This window comes from Corythoichthys intestinalis, chromosome 17, assembly GCF_030265065.1.
Source record: "Corythoichthys intestinalis isolate RoL2023-P3 chromosome 17, ASM3026506v1, whole genome shotgun sequence".
Classification (NCBI taxonomy): domain Eukaryota; kingdom Metazoa; phylum Chordata; class Actinopteri; order Syngnathiformes; family Syngnathidae; genus Corythoichthys; species Corythoichthys intestinalis.
Window position 1 is genome coordinate 14492764 of NC_080411.1, and position 19028 is coordinate 14511791.

Below are 19028 nucleotides of genomic sequence, written 5' to 3' on the forward strand. Positions count from 1 at the left end.
TTAACATAAATTACAAAATCAGATTCTTAAAGGAGGTTAAAAATCGAATCGAAGGGACACTAACACAACGGAGTTCTGTTAAATTAATTACATTTAAAAACATATTATCAAATATTGTCATTTTATTGTCCTGAATAAACAAATAAACTATTATCTTGGATTTTTTTCTACAATAATTGTATGCGATGTAATGACAACATTCAACAGTATGTTGCGCTACTTGACACATTTACGTCATCGACTAGACGTAACTCTTCAACAGATCACTTTCTTTGGTGCACTGCCATTGACGGCGACAGACGTCCAACCTATTTGAAGCCCCAATCCAAATCGAGCTTTTCAAAAACACTGATTTCCCTGATGTTATTATATAAAGGTTATAAATGTGTTATTTTGTGCTTCTAGAGCAAATGGTGGAATGGTGTAAAATTTTACCTGTCATGCAGGCCACTTTCTTAAGAAAAAACATGCCTATGTAGTTTTAATTTTAGAAACCTGACCCTGCAGTTGAAACTTGTCAAAGCAAGAACCTGACATAAATTGTCAACAAACTGTAAAGTAGTAGTAAACATGATCAAATCTGTTTATTTCTCATACTTCAGTGTGTAAACCAACAACATTTTGCTAACAACCGAATAACGTTTCCATTTAAAAAGTAGCTGATGAATAGAAGCCATACTACAAACAATGGTGAACGCCAACTCATTTGAAATTTTACAGTTGCTACTACATGGAAAAACCTCAAGATTACTGACAACTGTTGCGCGATGACTAAATTATAAAGTCCATATTTATAACCAAATTTTTTAACGGGCCATTGATGATCTTGTTGAAGTATGTGCTCTTGACAAAATAAACGGTAAGGAGGATTGGGTCCGAGTGTCTTTTCTGGCAAGGATGTGGAATCTGGAGGAGTTGAACTTTTCACGATCTTTTCTTCCTGCTCTCCGGTTTCCCGAAGTCGACCGGTCGGAGTTTCATTTCGGCGAACTCGATGGAGGTCTCGTGGCCCTTCCAGTGGAACCAGTTGACGCCCTGCGGGGCGCATCGGTGGGATGTACAAATACTTGGTTAATGTACTAAAGCTTTTAAAAGCACACGTAAAAAAGCTTAACCCCTAAGACCTGGTGTTTACATACAGGGACATCACGTCATACACATCACGTCAAAGACAGTGGTTGTGGCCTCCAATAACATTCTAAAATGTTTTAATGTAACTCTTTGGCTTCCATTGATGGAGAATTACATAGCTTTAACATATCAACAACCTTCCTACTGTTTTAATGGCTTTAAAGTTAGTTCATATATTAACTCATTGGGCTTTCATTGAAGGAAATAGACATCCAATCCATTTGGACTTGGGGGCTGACAGCGATCATGCCAACCCTCCCAGTCCTGATGGATTGGGCGTCTAACGCTGTCAACGACACGGAAACATGGTCATTCAATGCCAGTCTCTCCCAGTCAAAATGGCCGTCAATGGCAGCCAATGAATGCCCAATACAGGCTTAACTGGATCCACACCATTAACGGCGATAGTATTCCTTTACCTTACTGTGACTTTTGTCTCCGTATTTTCCCATCAAGTTGACTCGATGGCAGTTTTTATACCAGAAGGCGCCCTTGTAGGACAAAGCGCAGTTGGTCACGGCGATGTCGTTGTCATTGTCGAAAGTGGAGAAGGGACGGCCCTGGTGGTACGTCATGGAGTCGCCTGGCACAAGCGTATTGAAATACACACACAAAGCAAGTTGTTTGCAAAAAATACCAAAAATTAACTCAGTTAAGCTTGCAGATATTTTTTTTTGCTAGATTTAGATCTTTTGTTAGTTCAATTGTAACCAGAAGCTTTCACAGCTCGCTAACATTTGGTTGGTTTACCTTCGGCAGCTTAAAACATGTCATTGTTTAATAAAGGAACCAACAAGTAACGCAAAATTTCCCACTAACCTAAAATTTTGCACTCGTGTCTACTGTATGTTAACTCATCAGCTGCCACTGTCGACGTGAGACGTCCGATTCCTTTTGACCGTTCTTTCGCAACTCAGTCAAAAAAAAATAGGACGTCTAACGCCGTCAATGGCAATCAAACGTGAGGGTTCAAAGCCGGTCTTCTCAGTTGAATTGGATGTCTGTTGTTGTCAATAAGTTAAGAAAGACACTCATTTGTTTATCAATGTTGCAATAGTATAGTATAGTAAAATGTAAAGCAGAGTATAGTATAGTAAAGCACAGTACAGTACAGTAGAAAGTATAGCATAGTATAGTATAACACAGTATAGTATAGTACAGTAAAGTAAATAATATATTGTAGTATAGTAAAGTACAGTACAGTACAGAAATGTATAGTAAAGTGAAGTATATTATAGTCAAGTAAAAAGTATTGTATAGTATATTAAAGTACTGTAAAATAAATAGTATAGTGTATTATAGTACTGTAATTTTCGGACTGTAAAATGCTAATTTTTTCCCCTCATTTTCAATCCTGCGGCTTATAGTCCAGTGCGGCTTATTTGTTGATTTATTTGGGTTAAAAGATAACACTTTATTTGACATAAGACCGTCATAATTATGACATGACACTATCATAGGCATTAATCAATACTAATGTCATTAAGTGTCTTCCGGCAAGTTATGTCACTAACTCCATTTATGTCCAGCTTGGATCTTTTACATCTATTCAAAAGTCAGATAATTTGCTGGATAACACTATATGACATTTGTTATAAGCATTCATTAATTCTCATGACAATGTCATGTCATAATTATGATTGTGTAATGACAGTTTTATGACGCCACTGTCAACTGTTAACAAATACCATATCTTGCAATTACTGAAACAACTGGAACACTACCTGAAGAAATAATTAGAACGGAACATGAATTTTGATTGTTATTTACATCTGTAGCGCCGCAATGCATGCTAGGAGGCATGTTGGATGACAACTGTGTTGACAACAGGTGGCAACAGAAGTTATCTGTCTCCCCCAAGGGAGCACTGTTGGCCAAATGAAGCTTCATTTGGTCTTATGACAGTCGTGATGCCGCTGTAAAATAAAGTGTTACCGGTTAATATCTTTTGATGTATGTATCCAATAATACAGTGAGGAAAGCTGCGGCTTATAGTCCAGTGTGGCTTATCTATGAACAAATGCCGTTTTCGTGTCAAATTTGGTGGGTGGCGGCTTATAGTCAAATGGGCCTTATAGTGTGAAAATTATGGCATATTTATGGACAGTACAGTAAAGTATAGAAAAGTGCAGTGCAGTATACTATAGTAAAAGGTATAGTATAGTAGAGTAAATAGTGTAGTATATTATAGTACAGTGAAATACAGTAAATTACTGTAAAGTGCAGTGCAGTCAAGTATATTAAAGTAAATAGTATAGTATAGTACAGTGAAGTGCAGTAAATAGTATAGTATATTGTAGAATAGTAAAATACAGTAGAGAAAAGTTTAGTAAACTGCATTAAAGTATATTATAGTAAAGTAAAATAGTATAGTGAATAGTATAGTAAATAGTATATTATAGTCAAGTACAGTACAGTAAAGTAAATAAAGTGCAGTGCAGTAAAGTATATTATAGTAGATTAAAAAGTATAGTAAATAGTAAAGTGGAGTCAAGTAAAATAAATAGTAAAGTACAGTACAGTAAAGAAAAGTAAAGTACTATAAAGTGCACTGCAGTATAGTATACTACAGTAAAAGGTATAGTTTATAATAAACTTCAAATCTAACAAATAGTATAGTATATTGTAGTATAGTAAAAGTACATTACAGAAAAGTAACAGTACAGCAAATAGTATAGTTAGTTTAGTAAATTACAGTATAGAAAACTAAAGTATTTTAAAGTGCAGTGCAGTAAAGTATTGTATGCTATAGTAAAAAGTATAGTATTAGCATAGCATAGTATAGTATAGTATAATGCAGCACAATTAATAGTATTGTATATTATAATATGGTATCGTAAAGTACAGTACAATACAGAAAAGTAAAGTGCAGTGCCGTATAGTATAGTAAAAAGTATAGTACATTCAAAAACTATAGTATTGTAAAATACAGTACATAAAAGTAAAGTATAGTAACTAAAAAGTATAGTATAGTAAAGTACAGTGCATTGCAGTACAGTACAGTGTAAAGCAAAGTATAGTCTAGTGTGGTACTGTATCGTAAAGTTAAGTGGTACCTCCAGATACGAAAGCATCGGTACACGGCAGTTAGCTACTCTTTTAGGACTCCATGTTTGCTATGTGCTCGAGTAGTCATGTGACGTCCGTATAATGGGCATAACAAACTAGTTACACTTAATCGTCACGAGGGGGCGACTTGCATTACAAATAAAGACAGGCAATCAGAGGACATGACAGCAAATTTTTAGACAATCTTGGAACCAATGAGGCGATTTACATGTAAAACTCGATTCATTCAACGAAAAATATCCCGATTCAAAAGCCACTCCAGAACAAATAAATTTCGTATCTTGAGGTACCACTCAATCTTGTTTTTCTCTTTAATAGTTGTATCGTAGCATATCAAAGATTGATTTCCTGACCCGTGTCTCGATAGTTGTTGTATTGCCATAGTGCGAGCCTCGTATCACAAATCGTATTAAAATTTTTGGTTCGATCACTGAAGTCCAGTTTACTTAAAACATTTGAGTTTGAGGTGTTAATTTGATTTTTTTGGAGTGAAAGGTTCAAGTGAAATAGGCTGAAATTTCAAGTACTTCCATCAAATTGATTTTAGCTACCTGCCGTCCCGCTGTAAGCGCCGATGTGAATCTTATAGCGTGTTCTGGGCTCTGCGATAAAGAACTTGTCGTACTGAGCGTAGGCCGACTCTCCGGCGTCTCTCAGATCTACGCGGAGCACGTACTGGCCAGCAGTCGTGATCTTGTGAAGGTTTCCGAGACCTGTGACCGACAATCTAACGTCAACGAGGAAAGTCGCTAAACACTCAGGAAGTCAGCGATAGAAGAAACGCACCCAGCCAGAACTCATCATTCACGTTACCGAAACCAGCGGTGTAGTTCTTCCAGTTCCTGAAGAACTCTAACCTTCCGTTCTGCCGTCTCATGAAGACCTGAGGAGGACACACCAACGGTCTGTTATGAAATGCATTAAAACTTGTCGGTGTCCAATCCATTTTGACTGGAAAGGGTAGAAGAGATCATTACCTATACAGGGTTGGAAAAAGAAAAACCTGAGGAACTTACGAAAAACATATTACTTAGTTACGTCCAAGTGATTCCAGCACATGCTCACCATCCATCCTCCGCCATCTGTTTCCATGTCACAGTAGACCTGGATGACTTGACTTTCTACTCCGGCCACGTAGATAGTATAGATGCCAGATATGTTCTCCCCGTTCAAGAAGATCTGAGCGCAATCTTTGGGGTACTTGTGCAAGTGACCCTCTGAAAACAAAATAATAATCAGCACGGACTTCATAAGAGCTTTAGAGGGGAACAATTCAAGAGCCGTCTGAAGCTGTTTTCCCACATAATGCAACTCTGACAGGATTTGGCGAAAACCTGGTAGAAGTTTGTCCTTGCCTGTACTGAAGACAGTGGTTACGAGTTGACTTTTCTCTGTTCCCGAGATAGCTTGCAGTTGGACTGTGTACTCTGTGGATCTCGCCAGCTGGACCATGTTGTACGAAGAGGCGGTCGGACTCAGCATGACCTCCTGCAAAACCACGCACGATCAATTTTGAACACTCTCTGGAACAGTGGTCACTACATTGGAAATATTCAAAATGTTACCATTAGCTTAGCTCATTCACTTCTAGATCAGGTCACAAAGTATGTGTTGTGGTAGTTAGTAAAAGAGCGGAATTTATATTGGAAAATAAAACACCTATTGACAGTAGTGCTGGAACGATTAATCGATTCACTCGAGTAATTCAATTAGAATCAAATTTTGCCTCTTTGAATATTCGTTTAATTACAGTGGCGTTGTGATGGTTTGTTTTAAAAGTGTTTGCATTTAGTTTTTTATTCGGTGGATACACTGCCCTCTAGTGGCAACAGTGACTATGCCATAACTTGTCTAACATAACTGAATCCAACTGTTCCCTGTTTAGAACAACAATAGATACATTTTTGTTTGGGCTAATATGTTTTTAATGCATTTGTAATTTAGTTTAAAGGTGTATTTAGCCGTTTTTTGTGGGAATACGTGAATGATTTGTTAAGAGCGTTGTGAAAAAAAGTTAGCATTTTATAGCATTTAAGATAGCTGACTTTTGCTATGCAAGTTAGCCAATTGTTCTTTTGTTGTATTTTTTATAGGGCTGTCAAAATTATTGCGTTAACGGGCGGTAATTAATTTTTTAAATTAATCACGTTAAAATATCTGACGCAATTAACGCACATGCCAAGCTCAAAAAGATTAAAATGACAGTGTCATGTCCATTGTGTTTTTTGGTGTTTTTTCGCCCTCTGCTGGCGATTGGGTGAGACTAATTTTAGGGTTTTCAGCACCATCCACGAGCATTAGAGGTGTGCGAAATTTCCGATTCTTAGATTATTCGCGATTCGGCTGTGGAAGATTCGAGAACGATTCACAAACATCCAAATTCCGATTATTGAAATATGTCAAGTAAAGTGGAAGTAAAACACACTCAGCGTGCCGCGCGGTCTTCGGGACGCAGTGAGGAACGGAGCGAGAGTAGCTAAACATCATGCTTGTCATTACCAGGCCCCTCAGGTAATGCCAATGCTCAACTCACGGCTCTAGCTCAACTCATGCCGCGAGATAAAAAAAAACAACAACATACCTGACTGCTGCCGAAAGCTGCCACAAAGTACGTCCACATAATGGTACGGTAGATATCATATTTATATAGGACTAGATGCAAAATAGACTTGGTGGCGTTAGCAGCACATGCACAGAAAGCTAGATGCGGGCGTTGGTAAACGGCCACCATCTTAAAGCAGTACACTTCCCTGCAAGGCTGTTGTAGCGAACCTTCCAAGCAAACTTTTTATCTAAAATACTTCTAAATCGGTAAAATATTGACTTGAATCTATCTTTAAAATAGTTTTACAACTTTCACATGTCGAAAGTAGACAAAAGGGAAATTATGGAATAACGGGAGCAATTTTAACAACTTTAACGGTTGATTCACAACATTAAATTAATTGAATGTAGTTTAAAGCTATTGATACAGAATGGGGATTTGAGTATATTATTTGTTTTTAACTGTTATCTTGATACTGAAATAGTCGTTTATTTAAGCCAGCGAGGCTTTTTTTTTGTTTTTTTTTTACAGTTTTTGTAACTAATGTACAAAACATTAAAAGCAGCTAATAGCGGGGGGGTCAATAATCGATTTATAATCGAATCGTAGCCTCTGAATCGTAATCGTAATCGAATCGTTCGGTGCCCAAAGATTCCCACCTCTAATGAGGATTGTGTAATTATTGACATCAACAATGGCGAGCTACTAGTTTATTTTTTGTTTGAAAATTTTACAAATTTTATTAAAACGAAAACATTAAGAGGGGTTTTAATATAAAATTTCTATAACTTGTACTAACATTTCTCTTTTAAGAACTACAAGTCTTTCTATCCATGGATCGCTTTAACAGAATGTTAATAATGTTAATGCCATCTTGTTGATTTATCATTATAATAAACAAATACAGTACTTATGTACAGTATGCTGAATGTATACATCCGTCTTGTGTCTTATCTTTCCATTCCAACAATAATTTACAGAAAAATATGGCATATTTTATAGATGGTTTGACTTGCGATTAATTACGATTAATTTTTAAGCTGTGATTAACTCGATTAAAAATTTTAATCGTTTGACAGCCCTGATTTTTTATATCTTTTTTGGTTTGTTTGTTTTTTTAATACCGATTGAAGGTAAACTCAGGTATTTTCTTAATTCAAGAATAGATATCATCCAAACCATTATTTGAAAGCAATTTTTTCTTGATTCAGGTGAAAAATGAAATGGAATAATCCGACGCATTAATTTGTTAATTAGTCTTTAACTTTTAAAACAAGATGGACGAAATGATTCGACTAGATTCAAGACAAATAATCCGACTACTCCTTTTGTAACAAAACAAAAACAACACATCAACAAGTTTAAGTGGATGCTCGCTACACTAACGCTAATGCTAACATGAATGCGATGCTAAAGCTACGAGTTACATTTAGTGTCTGTCGATCACTCAGCAAAAACCTTTAAAGGCTAAAGCAACATTGCATATTCTCTCTTGCCGAGGTAAGAAAACAAATGTGTTTCAAAACAAGCAAACTTGGAGTAATGCCTATCTTAAAAGACTGGTGAGGGCGGGCGCATCATGTCACATGAGTGACACGACCAAACACTGCTATGATGTGTGCTAACTACACATTAGATAAGAAAATGTCACAAGTTGTGAACCAATGACGGAAACTGGCCATTGTCAGACGATAACAGGCATTGGTCTCGTGATGTTTTAGTCTCCTAAGACAAGTTATTAGCTCGTTATCGTCACGTCATCGTCATGAAAATATTGTTCAGTGACATAATATAGCCTATTTGTTATCGTCATCGTTGACAAAAACAACACTGCGGTGCAGACTGACTAACTACACGTACAGTAAGAAAACTATGGAACACGGAAACTATGCTGTGTTTCGTCCCATTATCGTCTCGTCAGATGAAAACTATCATTTGTCTCGTTATGTTTTCGTCACCCAAGACACGTTTTTAGCTCATTATCATCCAATCGTCATGAAAAAATTGTTGTTCGATTAAATATTTTCGTTATCATCGTGGACAAATCAACAATGATGAGTAGCCAATGAGATTTTTAGCCAGCAGGCCGGGAAATGAGTTGTTGCTATGCAAAATGGTCATTTACCGATCACGTCAATGAACACAAGAAAAGCAACAAAAAAAAAAAAATCATACCCGGGTCGAGCCATCCGGCGCAGAGAAAGTCAAGGAATAACCACTGACAGCAACCTGAGGGTGTCTCCACGTTAGGGTGGCGCCGTCCGTTTGAATGTTAACAGCAACCAGATCTCGAGGGGGGTCCACTTCTGCCAACCCAGCGTAAATCTCAGCTATCAAAGTTTCGAAATAAAAAGTACATTAGACTTCTAATCTAATTCAAAATCAGGCCTACTGGTGGTGAATTCTGTCAGGACGGAGGCGCTCATCTGCTCCCCTTTGGTGGCGAAAAGTTCAACGTTGTAGCGAGTTCCGGGAAGCAACGAGGCCATCTTCAACTCTGTTCCAGAAACACGCTCCACGATAGGCGACGCTGTGAAACACATCACGCCGTCCCATCACAGCACAGTAAGGAAGTAAGTCAAGTATTAGAACAAACCTGACTCAGAACTATACGATATCATGTAATCGTCCACCGCGGCTACGGACGGTTGCCACTGCAACGAAGCGGAGCTGTCCGTGATGTTGAACGCGGCTAAACCCTGAGGTCGGTCCAAACCTACGAGGGACGATAGAACGGTCTCAGCTGAGGACTGAGGTGTTGCCTTGGGTTTGAGTACTCACCCGTTGTTACAACATCACCACTAGGGTCGCTCTCCTCCAGACCCTTGATGGCCCGAACCGTTACTTGGTACATCTTGCCGGGACTCATGTTGGACAACAGAGCTTGCAATACGTCACCGTCCACAGTTACGCTCATCGGACTTCCTGTTGACGAGGAAGGATTGCCTTTGTGCAAGGAGTCTCAAGTATGTCACAAGTACAGTGGGGCAAATAAGTATTTAGTCAACCACTAATTGTGCAAGTTCTCCCACTTGAAAATATTAGAGATGCCTGTAATTGTCAACATGGGTGAACCTCAACCATGAGAGACAGAATGTGGGAAAAAAAACAGAAAATGACATTGTTTGATTTTTAAATAATTTATTTGCAAATCATGGTGGAAAATAAGTATTTGGTCTATACCAAAAGTTCATCTCAATACTTTGTTATGTACCCTTTGTTGGCAATAACGGAGGCCAAACTTTTCTATAACTCTTCACAAGCTTTTCACACACTGTTGCTGGTATTTTGGCCCATTCCTCGATGCAGATCTCCTCTAGAGCAGTGATGTTTTGGGGCTGTCGTTGGGCAACACGGACCTTCAACTCTCTCCACAGATTTTCTATGGGGTTGAGATCTGGAGACTGGCTAGGCCACTCCGGGACCTTGAAATGCTTCTTACGAAGCCACTCCTTTGTTGCCCTGGCTATGTGTTTGGGATCATTGTCATGCTGAAAGACCCAGCCACGTCTCATCTTCAATGCCCTTGCTGATGGAAGGAGATTTTCACTCAAAATCTCTCGATACATGGCCCCATTCATTCTTTCCTTTACACAGATCATTTATCCTGGTCCCTTTGCAGAAAAACAGCCCCAAAGCATGATGTTTCCACACCCATGCTTCACAGTGGGTATGGTGTCCTTCGGATGCAATTCAGTATTCATTCTCCTCCAAACACGAGAACCTGTGTTTCAACCAAAAAGTTTTATTTTGGTTTTATCTGACCATAACACATTCTCCCAGTCCTCTTCTGGATCATCCAAATGTTCTCTAGCGGACCGCAGACGGGCCAGGAAGTGTACTTTCTTCAGCAGGGGGACACGTCTGTCAGTGCAGGATTTGAGTCCCTGGCGGCGCATTGTGTTACTGATAGTAGCCTTTGTTACTGTGGTCCCAGCTCTCTGTAGATCATTCACTAGGTCCCCCTGTGTGGTCCTGGGATTTTTGCTCACCGTTCTTGACATCATTTTGACACCATGGGGTGAGATCTTGCATGGAGCCCCAGATCGAGGGAGATTATCAGTGGTCTTGTATGTCTTCCATTTTCTAATAATTGCCCTCACGGTTGATTTCTTTACACCAAGCGTTTTACCTATTACAGATTCAGTCTTCCCAGCCTGGTGCAGGTCTACAATTTTGTCTCTCGTTTCCTTCGACAGCTCTTTGGTCTTGGCCATAATGGAGTTTGGAGTTTGACTGACTGAGATTGTGGACAGGTTTCTTTTATAACGATAATGAGTTAAAACAGGTGCCATTAATACAGGTAACGAGTGAAGCCTCTTTAGACCTCGTTAGAAGAAGTTAGACCTCTTTGACAGCCAGAAATCTTGCTTGTTTGTAGGTGACCAGATACTTATTTTCCACTCTAATTTGGAAATAAATTCTTTAAAAATCAAACAATGTGATTTTCAGTTTTTTTTCCCACATTCTGTCTCTCATGGTTGAGGTTTACCCATGTTGAAAATTACAGGCCTCTCTAATCTTTGCAAGTAGGACACAGGTGTCAAACCCATTCCAGAAAGGGCCAAGTGGGTGCAGGTTTTCTTTCCAACCAATGAAGAGGACACCTTTTCACCAATTAGATCTTTTACATGTGTAATCAGTTAAACTTTGTCAGGCGCTGCTTGTTTCAGCAGGAAGTTAATTGGTTAAACTCTCTGCGCGGTATCGGTTGGAACAAAATCCAGCACCCACTTGGCCCTTTCTGGAATCGGTTTGACACCTGTGAAGTAGGAGAACTTGCACAATTGGTGGTTGACTAAATACTTCCTTGCCCCACTGCAAGTCCCAAATCATTTTATGTAGGGCAAGTCAAGTCACTTTTATGTTAGCCAATCTAACCTATACATGCATTAATATCCCTTTCAAAACTTCATAACAGAACTCTTAATGTAGTCCCAAATCATCCAAAGCAAGGGTCTCCAAATCGGTCTTCCAGGGTCGCTGTGAGTCCTGGTTTTTGTTCCTTCCAATCAAGCACAGACCGTTCAACCAATAAGTTTCTCCTAGAACAAGCAGCATATGACTGCAATCGAGTGATTACATTTGTAAGACACCAGATTGGTAAAAAGGCTTTGTCTTGTTTCATTGGAATGAAATCCTACACCCTCTATGTGGATTAGTTTGGAGACTCCTGATCCAAAGAGTATACAGTCGTAATTCAAGATACGAATTTGATTCATTCTGGAGTGGCTTTCGTATAATACTTTTTTGTACAATGAATGTCGTAATAAATCGCCTAATTTGTTCCAACACCAAAACACCACTTTAAAGGTGGATTCACACCTGCCCTGTTTGGTCCGGACCAAACCAAAAAAGTTTGCGGTGCGCACCTTTTGTGAAACAAGCGACCACCAGCGAAGTACTGTGCGGACCAAATAGCCGGTCCGAGACCTCGCCAAAGAGGTGGTCTCAGTTCGCTTCCGAGCAGACCGTAATTCTGTTCGCTATTAGTGTGAAAGTGACCGCACCATGGTCCAGACTATACTGACCTTTCTTGAAAAATTAGCACATTGTGATAAATTTCATTATTTACTGATAAACATAAGACTTTTTCATATATTTTAGATTCATTAGTCACTGAAGTAATTCAAGCCTTTTATTGTTTTAACATAGATGATTTTGGCAAAAAAGTCAAGAAAAACCAAAACTCAATAAATCTCAAAAAATTAGCATATTATGAAAAGGTACTCTAAAGAAGCTACTAACCTAATCATTTGAATCAATGAATTAACTCAAACCCCTGCGAAAGATTCCTGAGGCTTTTAAAAACTCCCAGCCTGGTTCATTACTCAAAACCGCAATCATGGGCAAGACTGCCGACCTGACTGCTGTCCAGAAGGCCATCAATGACACCCTAAAGCAAGAGGGTAAGCAACAGAAAGAAATTTCTGAGTGAATAGGCTGTTCCCAGAGTGCTGTATCAAGGCAACTAAGTGGGAAGTCTGTGGGAAGGAAAATGTGGGGCAGGAAATGCTGCACAACTAGAAGAGGTGACCGCACCCTGAGAAAAATAGTGGAGAAGGGCCGATTCCAGACCTCGGGGGACCTGCAGAAACAGTGGACTGAGTCTGGAGTATAAACGTCCAAAGCATGTGCTGGAAATGGGCTACAGGTGCCGTATTCACCAGTTCAAGCCACTTTTGAACCTGAAACGGTGACAGAAGCACCTGACCTGGGCTACAGAGAAGCAGCACTGGACTGGTGCTCAGTGGTCCAAAGTAATTTTTTTCAGATGAAAGCAAATTTTGCATGTTATTCGGAAATCAAGGTGCCAGAGTTTGGAGGACGACTGGGGAGAAGGAAACGCCAAAATGCCTGAAGTCCAGTGTCAAGTACCCACAGTCAGTGATGGTCTGGGGTGCCATGTCAGCTGCTGGTGTTGGTCTACTGCGTTTTATCAAAGGGCAGGGTCAGTGCAGCTAGCTATCAGGAGATTTTGGAGCACTTCATGCTTCCATCTGCTGAAAAGCTTTATGGAGATTTCATTTTTCAGCTCAACCTGGCACCTGCTCACAGTGCCAAAACCACTGGTAAATGGCTTACTCACCATGGCATTACTGTGCTCAATTGGCCTGCCAACTCTCCTGACCTGAACCCCATAGAGAATCTGTGGGATCTTGTGAAGACGAAGTGGAGAGACACCAGACCCAACACTGCGGATGAGTTTAAGGCCGCTATTGAAGCCTCCTGGGCCTCCATAACAACTCAGCAGTGTCAAAGGCTGATTGCCTCCATGCCACGCCGCATTGAAGCAGTCATTTCTGCAAAAGGATTCCCGACCAAGTATTGAGTGCATAGCTAATATAATTAATTGAAGGTTGACTTTTTTTGTATTAAAAAACACTTGTTTTGTATTGATCGGATGAAATAAGCAAAATTTTTGAGATCGGGATTTTTGGTTTAGACTTTTTGCCAAAATCATCAATATTAAAACAAAAGGCTTGAACTACTTCAATTGTGTGTAATGAATCTAAAATATATGAAAGTCTAATGTTTATCAGTACATTACAGAAAATAATGAACTTTATCACAATATGCTTTTCTAGAAGGAATAGTAGCTGAAATCACATAGCTTTTTGCACGTAAAAGGCTTCCGTAGCCAGGAAATGTTGTTTGGTTAGCATCGCAGTCTTACATTATTGGCAAGCGGGAATGATCTACTTCTACAGTACTTATTATCTTTCGTATGATGATTCATCGGTCGTATCTCGAGGTACCACTCTTCTTGAGTTCAAATCTAATCAGTCCTTATCCCTCCCTTAGAACCTCTGGTCACCAAGATTACAATATAAACCTTACCGCCCTCAAATGGCATGTAGGTGATATGATAGTTGTCTACTGCAGACTGAGGCGTGGACCAGTGGACCACTGCGGATGAATCAGTGATGTCGGAGAAGCGAAGGCCCTTTGGAGTTGTCAGGCCTGGTAGAGGGACAGAAGAAAAAACGGTTAGAAAATATCCAAGGACAGAATTGGTTGCGCACCGAGAATGCTCAACCAGATTGAGAAGTATGATTTTTATCTGACAGGATCCATAGGTTAGTATAAAAACTTCATTGCAGGAGATCCCAGTCGGTTAATCTAGTCCTGAAAGGTTAGTAGAGAATCAGAGATTCCAGTTCTGAGACAGTGGTTCCATTTCTAAGAGACCTCACATGTTAGTATAGAATTGATGGACACCCTTCAGATGAGTTCCAGTTGGGAGTATAGAACCGCCATATCCAGTTAAGAGAGTCCCAAGCAAAATTGTTAAAGAGATTAGTATAGAATGAGAGGATCCAGTTTGGAGAGGTTGTACACCAGTGGATCCACTTCTGAGAAGGATCACGAGGTTAGTATGGAAGATGGGATTCAATCTTATGGCAGTTGAGAGGTTATTGTAATAGGACCGATTTCTTAAAGGTTCACAGAGTTAAAGTGATAAGTTAGAATTAAAAAGGTCCAGTTCTGACAGCTTCCAAAGAGTAACCGGTGAGTCCTTTTTTGAAAGTTTGAAGAGGTTAGTTAACTCCAAGTACAAGAGGTTCTGATGATTACTTTCCAAAGGTTAACTCTACATGCAGTCACTCACGTACAGCGGGGTGTTTCAGAGGTTAGTGTACAACCAGTGGATCCAGTTGTAAACGGTTCAAGTATCCAAAGGTTAATATGGAACCAGTGTAGCTCAAGTACCTGTTTGAGCAACCCCAAAGATTGGCTGGGAGCGGTGGTCCAAAGAAATGCCGTAAAGCTCAATTTCATACTCAGTGCCCGCCACCAGTCCGGTGATTAGCCTGGTTCGCTCGTCGCCGTGGACGCTGTGTTCCTGAGGACGGGATAATCTTTTGCTGTCCCGTAGTTTGATCACAAATCTGTCAAACAGATCTTCGTCCGCCGTCCACGACACACGGAAACTGTCGGCCGTGATGTCGGAGACAAAGAGATGCTCCACCTCAGGTTCTGCCTCTGAGCCAGAAAGGAAAGACGGACGGTTCATTCATCTGTTCGGGACAAAGGCTGCTTCGATATCAGAGTGGAGGCCTCCGAGCGGGATGCGAGAGCAAATCAGTCCGAGCAAAACGAAAAAGAACTGAAGATTCAAAAGGCTTTCTCAGAAGTCAGTCAAGCCAGTTTCAGGCAAGAGCCAATCTCTTGGGAGGAACCGGGTCACCATGCCTCCTCCACCCAGCCACGCATCCATTGCATTCAAAGGCAAAGAAACAAGACTCGAGGTTAGGTCGTCAGGCACGTCATGCTGAAGTGTTTTCCTTCATCTGATAGTTTTCTTTCTAGGCTGCCTAGTTTAATAACTTTAATAGATTTTTATGAAAAATACAGCTCATATCCAGCCTAACGTTTACCTTTTTCGCATCCATGGCTATCCACTTGAAACCCAAGACAACTACAACATTCATATCCTTTTTTTAAATACTGTACGGAATCATACAATTTGTGTCTAAAACTAAGCTGGTTTTACACTCAATAAATCAACAGATTTTTGTGTTTATTTCCTAACAGACTACATCATGCATCCATTTTTGGACAAGGGAGGGATAAAATGCATTAGTCATAATTTCCAAAACATGTTTCATTCCTCCACTCCAATGGAGCAAGCAAATGACGCAATTTTGATTTTAAGATATCGAAGTTCCCTTTTGCTAAGAGTAAAAAGGCAGTAAGTACTGTTAGTTGGTACTAGAAATATGTAAAAATGTTGTTTCCGAGGTAGTATTATAATCTAGAGTTGTTCGATATTATCGGGTGGCTGATCATATCGGCTGATAAAACCATTCAAAATAAAATCGGAAAGTATCGGTTTTGCACCAATAAGTGTGTTGGCTTAAATGTTAATGTACAAACCTAAAGCCTGGGCTGGTCACAATTTAGCAAAGCAGTTATACCCAGAATGACCTCTAGATGTCTCTAAATTGAGATGCTTGGGATTTGTTTAACTGATGGATCAGTCATGGTGCACAAATAAAATTAACAATGAATGAAAAATGATGAATTACAAACTCATTATATATAACTACTGTGTTAACTGAAAGAAATAGTCACTAAGAAAAGTAATAAATATTTTATACTAGGGCTGTCAAAATTATCGCGTTAACAGGCGGTAATTGTTTTTTTTAATTAATCACGTTAAAATATTTGACGCAATTAACGCACATGCCCCGCTCAAACAGATTAAAATGACAGTACAGTGTAATGCCCGCTTGTTACTTGTTTTTTGGTGTTTGGCTCCCTCTGCTGGCGCTTGGGTCCAACTGATTTTATGGGTTAGTACCATGAGTGAGCATGGTGTAATTACTGACATCAACAATGGCGAGCTACTAGTTTATTTTTTGATTGAAAATTTTGCAAATTTTAATAAAACGAAAACATTAAGAGAGGTTTTAATATAAAATTTCTATAACTTTAAGAACTGCAAGTCTTTCTATCCATGGATCACTTTAAGAGAATGTTAATAATGTTAATGCCATCTTGTTGATTTATTGTTATAATAAACAAATAGTACAGTACTTATGTACCGTATGTTGAATGTATATATCCGTCTTGTCTTATCTTTTCATTCCAACAATAATTTACTGAAAAGTATGGCATATTTTATAGATGGTTTGAATTGCGATTTATTACAATTAATTTTTAAGCTGTAATTAACTCGATAAAACATTTCAATTCAATTCAATTCAATTCAATTTTATTTGTATAGCCCTCAATCACAACAGAAGTCTCAAAGGGCTTTACAGAGGCAATATGATACACAATTAGAAATGAAGCAACAAAGATGAATAGATGCAGTTCAAGTCCTGGGTATTAATTTTAATCGTTTGACAGCCCTATTTTATACATAATTTATCATTTAAAATCTATCTAAAAGCTCAGTAAAATGCATCTTGGGAATAGTCACTCATTGGCATTGTCTGGACTATGGTCGTATGATTGCCTGCCTATATTTTTAATGATTTGTTTCCGCTTTGGGGTGTAATGTAAATATGATTTATTTGTGAAATGTGACTTTTATTTATAAGGGATATTTTTTGGAGTACTTTTTCGATAACTTCAATTGTTCTCATATTTTTCACAGAATGTGTATTCGGATAACCTTGAAGTTGTTACATTTATCATTATTAAAGCATCCAGTGGGGCATCACAATACAATTAGCCATAATATGTTAAGGCGACTACTGCTTATATCGGTATCAGTTTGATGTCGGATTTTTGGAGTTGGACCAAATCGAGTTATCAGTTAAAAGTCATTATCGGACAATTCTGTTAGCAATTGGTCTACCAGTCTTTATGTGCGTGGGTATAACAGACGTGACAAAATGGCTGCCCTAGTAAGCATTGTTATTTTTTCTGTTTGACGATTATTTTCTGCACGATCAGAGGTCTAAGAAATTTGTACCGTACAGGTAGTCTCCTGGTTACGACGGACCTGACTTACGCGGTTTCGACTTTATGATGCCTGAGTCTCGTCGTTTTGGTTTTGGTTTGTTGCTTGTGAAGCATCCTGAGGCGACGACTGTATATAGCCCCTCATGTACTGTTTATTGCGAGTTTTCAATTGTGGTTGAATACTTGGGATGAGTTTAAATGATTGTTTTTAATGATGCGCAGACACTAACTGTAAATGCTAATCGTTTGTTATTGCTGTATCAGCAGCTACTTGTAAACGTAAATTTGAATTGCTGTTATTGAAGATGAGACTAATTTAATTTAATTTAATTTTAGTTTAATTCTGCAAGTATTGACGTCATTAGCCGCTGAATAAAGTCAGCAAACCACACGGATGTCTGACATCGTCATTTGGGAGCTTAGTTCTCTGTCTAGCTAGGACTTAGCTTTAACGTCTTGGCGAGGACAGTACAATGATGCATAATACATGTTTTTGGATTTATTTTTTTTTTTAATTTAGAGGGTGTTTTGAGGTATTTAAAGGGATCATTCTAACTTACGTGGAAATCCGGGTTACATCACCAGCGCAGGAACGGAACTCGTTCGTAGACCGGGAACTGCCTGTATATGTTAAGTCCACAACCTCATATATCGGTATCGGTTTGATATCGTTTTTCTGGAGCGTGGGAATATCTGTTACACCATGTAAAACATATTTTGTTCTAAGAGGTTTCCTAAATTGTTCGTTTAGTTTGTACCCAAGTAACACAAAATGATTACAAGCCAGGAACAAAATTGTATTTTTTTTTTTCTGTAATATGGTGTTATCGGTTGAAAAGTAATTATCGGACAATTCTAATCCACACCTTTTACCCCTGAATTGTCAAACAAGCTGAAATGGTTAGTAAAATCAAGCATATTCAGAAGGAGTGCCAGTAGACACGTCGCATCAACCCTTGTATGCAGATACCTAACGTAGAAGCACAAGTGTCCCTTTCAAACCATCGGAAGGAAAACACACTGTCAAATATGAACGCAAACCAACAAGCTGGCTCACATTTTATTTGGGGAAGTAGGAAGAAACGGATGGGAGCGCCACAAAACCCGCCCCCGTAGCCGCACAGTAAGAACACGTCAAAGACACTTGAAAAGAGATGTTAAGAGGGAGAGGATTCGGGACACCATTCACTGTCGTAAATCAATTCAGGCGGCAACACTGTGCTGAAACCTTAGCAGCAAAACATGGCAGAGCTGAGTCACTGGCATCTTTCGTGACTCAAACACATAAATCAGTATAGGCGTTGCCATGTCCAGAGGTTGAAACTTCAGGGCGATGGATGGCGTGCACGGTGCAGTGGTACCT

The 19028-nt window shown here is 39.2% G+C and overlaps 1 protein-coding gene across 3 annotated transcripts in view; it reads right to left on the reverse strand.

Annotated features, from left to right (window-relative positions):
- Positions 1-548: 548 nt before the first annotated feature.
- The window catches only part of LOC130905738 (tenascin-like), a 93835-nt gene continuing 75355 nt past the window's right edge, over positions 549-19028 (reverse strand). For 2 of the 3 annotated variants that reach the window (XM_057819373.1, XM_057819375.1), the window contains 12 exons: positions 14960-15232; positions 14087-14209; positions 9527-9670; positions 9342-9461; positions 9138-9275; positions 8921-9051; positions 5556-5688; positions 5266-5417; positions 4987-5083; positions 4752-4913; positions 1551-1714; positions 549-1035 (listed from right to left, as the gene is read on the reverse strand). In XM_057819373.1, the coding sequence (XP_057675356.1) occupies positions 925-1035; positions 1551-1714; positions 4752-4913; positions 4987-5083; positions 5266-5417; positions 5556-5688; positions 8921-9051; positions 9138-9275; positions 9342-9461; positions 9527-9670; positions 14087-14209; positions 14960-15232 (1748 nt within the window). In that variant the 3' untranslated portion in view covers positions 549-924. The remainder of the gene's footprint in view (positions 1036-1550; positions 1715-4751; positions 4914-4986; positions 5084-5265; positions 5418-5555; positions 5689-8920; positions 9052-9137; positions 9276-9341; positions 9462-9526; positions 9671-14086; positions 14210-14959; positions 15233-19028) is intronic. The other variant, XM_057819374.1, reaches the window with a different exon arrangement.